General features: G+C 29.5%; 1 protein-coding gene across 1 annotated transcript; it reads right to left on the bottom strand.

Moving 5' to 3' along the window:
* Nucleotides 1-282: 282 nt before the first annotated feature.
* LOC127101307 (18.1 kDa class I heat shock protein) lies at nt 283-994 on the bottom strand. Its single transcript, XM_051038682.1, has one exon. It carries the CDS (start codon nt 910-912, stop codon nt 436-438), a length of 477 nt encoding a protein of 158 aa, XP_050894639.1. The 5' UTR covers nt 913-994; the 3' UTR covers nt 283-435.
* Nucleotides 995-6,500: the final 5,506 nt, after the last annotated feature.

Consider the following 6,500-nt stretch of genomic DNA (forward strand, 5'->3'; position numbering starts at 1 on the left):
TTTTTACGTTTTACACCTATAAGAAAGTTAATCATTATTATTACTTTTTAAATAATAATTTTCATTTTGCCTATAATATCCTTAATTATATTCTATATTTATTTTACTTTTTCTCTCTATAATAATTATATAGGGGTAATTTTGACAAAAGTGCATTTAATACTACCTTAAATTCTGCAAGTGACAATTAAAAAGAAACAAAAATTTATCAAGAACGTGACACTTAAAAAAAGGAACGAGGGAGGGAGTACATTAGAATATGAATAGTATAACACCTCTGAATAACCAACAACAACTGTTTACTTATTTATTTATACATTAACATTTCAGAATTACATGACCATATATTTCTTGCACACGCCACAAAAAGGAAAACATTATAACCAAGAAAAGCAGACGGTTTAAAGCAACAGAGTAACATAACTCATTCTAAGTTTAACCAGAAATCTCAATAGACTTAACCTCAGCCTTCTTTATCTCTTCTTTTGGAACGGTCACTGTGAGAACACCGTTCTCCATGGAAGCTTTCACTTTATCCATTTTAGCATTCTCAGGTAATCTGAACCTTCTCAAGAACTTTCCACTGCTACGTTCCACGCGATGCCATTCATCGTTCTTATCTTCTTTCTCGACACTTCTCTCTCCGCTTATCTGCAGAACCCTATCATCTTCAACTTCAACTTTCACTTCCTCCTTTTTCAGCCCAGGAATATCAGCCTTGAAAACATGCGCTTCCGGGGTCTCCTTCCAATCAACTCGAGTACTCACAAAAGCAGGATTCTCACGAGGGAATGAAGCAGAAAGTGAAGAATTTGAAAATGGAAAGTCCTTCAAGGGATCCCAGACGTCCAGGGAGAAAGGATCGAAAACGTTGCTCCTTCGGCCACTAAAGAAACTTGGAATCAGAGACATGTTTGATATAGTTGAAACTCTAAATTGAGAATTGAGTGCGAAAAGTGATATCAATGTTTAGTGTGAGTTATAATGTTCAGAAGCGCAGGTATATAAAGGACATGGAAGAAAAATCTTGTATTGTCGAGAACGTGTTGTTATCTTGAACATTCTGAAACCTTCTGGAATTCTCGAGATTAACCCTGCACGGTCTAGATAACTGTTTGAGTATTCAACAATAAATAGGCTTGGGTTTTGAAGCCCAAACTAACGAGTTTCGTTTCTTTGTTGGGCTGTAAAGGAATTTCCATCATCCATTAATTCAATTGGATAATTTTTATCTATAACAATAACAATGTATAAAAGAATTTTTTTGTTTTGATATAGTCTATTTTTGTACTAATTTTATCTTTACACGTAAGTTACACAATAATTTCTAATAATTTCTATTAAATTCACTATTATTATCTTTCACATAACTTCTTATTATTAATTTCTTATATAATTTTTAATTAAAATTAATATTAAATAAAATAATATAACGTATATTTATTAAAAAGACGAAGAGATGGACACTAGACACAACACAATTTATTTGTTTTCACTATGATTTTGAATTACATTTATGAGTTTTGTGATTAAAATCATTACCCTTAACAAATGAAATAGTTTTATATTTACACAAAAGACGTAAAATATCTTTAATCATTGAAAAATTCTTATTTTTTATTTAAAATTTTATATTAATTTATTTTTATCATTGGAGATAGTACTATCTATAACAATTAATAATTTTCGGTCTCTTCATCATAAATAATCTACACTAACAAAAAAAACATTTTAGTAATCAACTAATATTTTCTTTTTCATTCACATTTTCTATTACATCATAACAAACGAGGTTCATTTATTAACTTTTATCAGTTAAATTATAATTAAATATTAGATATATCTTTTCTCTCTCTCTTCACTAAAATTTCGAATCCCTCATATTTTTTTTTCACATTTTCTTATTTTATTTTATTTTTATTTATTTATTATCATCAAAAATACTAATAATCTGTTTTTTTAATTTTAATAAAATTAAAATTTTATTTATCTCATAAAATACTATAATGTCTATTTTATTTCAATTAACCATTGTCTTAATTTGAGAGACAAAATTATTATTTTTAAATATTCATTTTTTTCTCTATCTCATGATTTTTTTTCTTTTTATATAATTAATCCAATTAAATTTATATGATTATTATTTATTTTATAATTAAGTAAATTATTTTAAATTTTATATTTGTATCTAAATATATTTTATATCACTTAAATAATTTTTTATCTTACGGATCTTTATCAATATAATATCTATTTTATTTTAATTAATAATTTATCTTATTTTAAAAGAAAAAATCCTTATTTTAAAATGTTAAAATTTATTTTTTATCTTTATATATCTCACGAGTCTTTTTTTATGATTATTTAATACAATTGAATTTATATAATTATTTTTCATTCTAAGTAACTCATTTCAAAATTATATTTATATAAATATATTTTATATTATATCAAATGAACTTTCTATTTCATGAGTCACTATCAACACAATATATATTTTATTTTAATCAATAATTATCTTAATTTAAAAGATAAAATCCTTACTTTTAAATATTAAATATTTTTTTTCATCTCACGAGTCTTTTTTTTTTCTCTTTGTATTTTAATATATTGAATTTATATAATTATTATTCATTTTAAAATAACTAATTTCAATTTTAGATACATATATAAATACATTTTATATCGTATCAAATATATATATATATATATATATATATATATATATATATATATATATATATATATATATATATATATATATATATATATATATATATATATATATATATATATATATATATATATATATATATATATATATATTTAAATACATTTTATATCGTAAGGATATCTTAGTAGTATCTACTTTAAATTGTAGAACAAACATTCATAAATAATCTTCTTAATTATTTAAACAAATATAAGTACGAAAATATATTTAAAATATATAATAAAAATAAATTCAATTACTTTTAATTAAAAAGATGTTAGAGTGAAAGTAAATTTCGATCGTCAAAAGCAACGGTATAGTGTCAAAATCTATAGATATGTCTTCATTGCAAAAAATTAAGTGCAAGCTTCCTAATGCTCTAAAAATTACTTAGATAAATTGGATTTATCCTACACTTGAGTTAAGTGAAAACATTGATGAATCCTTTAGAGGTAACCCAAGTGTCTCATGTGGTATTTTTAGAGATGCTTTAGGTATTTTGCAAAAGAGTTTTTTAAGCTAAATTTGATATATCCATTTAGATGGTTGTATTAGGAACTCGACAACCAATTTAAAATTTTGTCAAATCTTTATGAGATGGATCAGATACATAACAATGTGAATGTTGTTATTTTTCTAAAGTAATATATTGAATGACTCGAGTATAATATTAAAAGAGAAAAGGTTGTTGATTTTCTCCTAGATGCAATGAAACATAAGCAAGGGTTTCCACATAGACAAGTATGAGTAAAGAAGTTATTTCATGAGAATAAGATTTGTTTTGGAACATGGAATATGTGCACATTTATTAAAAAGTTTATGGAATCATTGGACGTTATGGTTACGAGGAAGATGAATTTCACGTGCCTACAAGAAACTAAGTGGATGAGTGAAAAGACAAAAAAATAGACAACTTTAGTTTTAAGCTTTGATACACTAGTAAAGTCATATCGAGAAATTAGGTAGGGATTATCGTAGACAAGGAATAGAAGAAAGATATTATGGATGTGAAAAGAGTAGGAGATTGAATCATAATTGTAGTGTTATATTTGTGAGAGTCCCAAATAAGGGTGACACAATGGACGTTACCTTTGTGTAGTGTGGGGGCTCGCCCTCATAACAAGACACACGCACAATACCTCCACCAGTTATCTAGATTGAGTCATACCACAACTTCTTGGAAAATAGGTAGTCAGCAAGCTCCCTTGATCAGGGGGGAGCAATTATCACCTCTTAGGGTTTCCTAAATCCTAAGCCCAATGACCTCTATAAATATTTATCCCATAACGGGAGAAGACAAATTATAACTTAACCATTATAACGCATCATAAATAGCCTCTCACCTCATGCGAGTTGACCTTTCTTACCACCATAAACACCATAAGTACCACCATAAACACCATAAGTACCACCATATAGGGACTCTGGTCGTCGCTGGCAAGTCTTAACCACCCCAACTGTTATAAAACTAATAATGCCTCTAAGTATCTCCTACCCTTGTAGGGATACCACACACACCTGTACTTTATGACCAGTACAGTGGCGCCCATGTAAAACTAACTTGGCCACACCTTTATTTATAATCCCCATATACATTGTCACCATGTCTCCTGTACCCAGACATTCTCAACCATGGTTAATAGGAGAGCGGAAAATACTAGGGGAAGTAGTGACGCTAATGCCATGGCAAAAATGTGTGTCGCCATGGATGAACTACGTCGTCAAAATCAAACCCTAGAGGATAATGTCCTTAATATTTGACAATATCAGCAAGAGACTAATCCCCTAGAGGTGATGGAATGTTGGATCCCCAACCACTATTAGACAAAATATGGGAAACGCATGTCCTTGAAGGATTCAAGCCTCCCTCTTTGGCCAAGTTTGATGGGCATAATGATTCTTATGAACACGTCGCCTCCATCAACACACAAATGGCCATCATCAGAGAGTCTGCCTCTATGAAGTTCAAGTTATTGTCTAGAACCTCTTATAGCGGTAAATTCATGATCATCAAGCTATGGATAAGCAAGACATCAAATAACAAGAGTCGCCACCTCACTTTTAGTGTTTCCAAGGGAAAAGGGAAAAGTACGAACAAAACCCAAAAGTAAGAAGTTTTAAAATAAAAACTAATAAAATGTTAGAGATCATAGGTAAGGGGGTTGGTTACACAGAGGGAAGGTGTTAGCACCCAAAGTGTCTTAGGTACTCCTAGGGAACCCTTTCTTGTGTGCATATGTATTTTGTACAAAGTGATGGTTACAAACAAATAGAATGAGGGGATGAGAAAAGAATTCATTAATTATATTTTTTGTGTTTGACAAGACCTTCAGACTTGTGCCTACGTACCAACATGAAAATGAGGGATCAAAACCTCGTAGTTCGTGATACAAAATTCAAAATGGGTGCATTGTTTTTAACAAAAATTAAGTTTGAAAGGCACCAAGGCCTAAAATGGTTTGAATGAGTTAGTTCTTTTTGGATTTTGAAAATTTTAAGTCAAGTATAGTTAAGTTTATTTACAAGTTTGATTTAAGAAAAGAGGTTTGAAAATGCAATGGCATAAGGCCAAAGTTTCTAATTTGCAAAGGGTCTAAGTTAAGAAAATGATAAGTTCAAACAAAGAAGTTTTAAAAGGGGGGAGAGATTTTGAAATCAAAGAGATGGGAAGGAGATGAAGAGACTAATCCTAAGTATAAATTTAAAAGTTAAGAGTTGAAAAGATCTGACCGATGGGTAGCAATCCAATAGACAAGAATGTCATATACAAACCCCAAATTCCCTTGGACATTAGAATCAAGCAACAAACAATGCATGCAATATTATCTTGAAGAGCAAGGCATCAAATAAATATAGCCCCATCCAAGCTTTAGCCACTCCATGATCTCCTTCAAATTTGCTCATGTAACAGATGAATTCCATAAGTCACAGGCTCAAAATAACAGCTACACAATGATCATGTTGCAGATGAACTCAAAGGGATGTTCAATGATGTATCAGATGAAGTTTCAAATTTCAAGCACTTGCTTACATGAAAGTTGGTATTGAACAAGTCCTTTTGCATATGGATGTTGTCTAAATTCTAAGTCCAATTGCCCAAGATCAAACCAATAGTCGACACAATAGTTTTTTAGGGTTTTTGTTTCTTATTATGTACATTAATGGTCAAAGACCAACACAAACAAACAAAATATACACAAATAATATATATCACACAATATGGTCCAAGTGGACAAATTGAAAAGGCATTAATATAAATAATTAGATTGGTATGAATAATGGTAAATGAATAGAGCTTAAAAATTAAAGTGCATTAAAAGTAAATGGTTTGAAACTAAATGTTAGTTGTTAATGAATTAGAAGTTAGTATTATTTTTGCTTCTTTTTTTAAAAGTCATTCTTTGGAGAACACTCAACCCACTTATCATAAGCATGGATCCTTGAACCAAGACATCTTCCAAAGGAAGGAAAAAAGGCCAAGTTTCCACACAATACCATGAAAGAGGAGAGACTTACAATCTGACTAACTAGAATGCTATGCCTTTTGTATCAAAAATTTAGCGCTATGTTAAGCAATCGTAATTGGACTTATGTAGAAGTCACAACTATTTGAGGTCGGGCAATAGAATTTTGGTGTTAATGCATGTTAGAGACATAGTATAATGGATTATGCTTATGAAACGTACCACACACAAAAAGAATATGCAAAAGAGGTGGCCTAATCTCATCCATACTTATGTTAATTTTTCAATCAACTAGCCTTAGGATTTAGAGACATCATAGACCA

The sequence above is a fragment of the Lathyrus oleraceus genome, chromosome 7 (genome assembly GCF_024323335.1).
Source record: "Lathyrus oleraceus cultivar Zhongwan6 chromosome 7, CAAS_Psat_ZW6_1.0, whole genome shotgun sequence".
Taxonomy (NCBI): domain Eukaryota; kingdom Viridiplantae; phylum Streptophyta; class Magnoliopsida; order Fabales; family Fabaceae; genus Lathyrus; species Lathyrus oleraceus.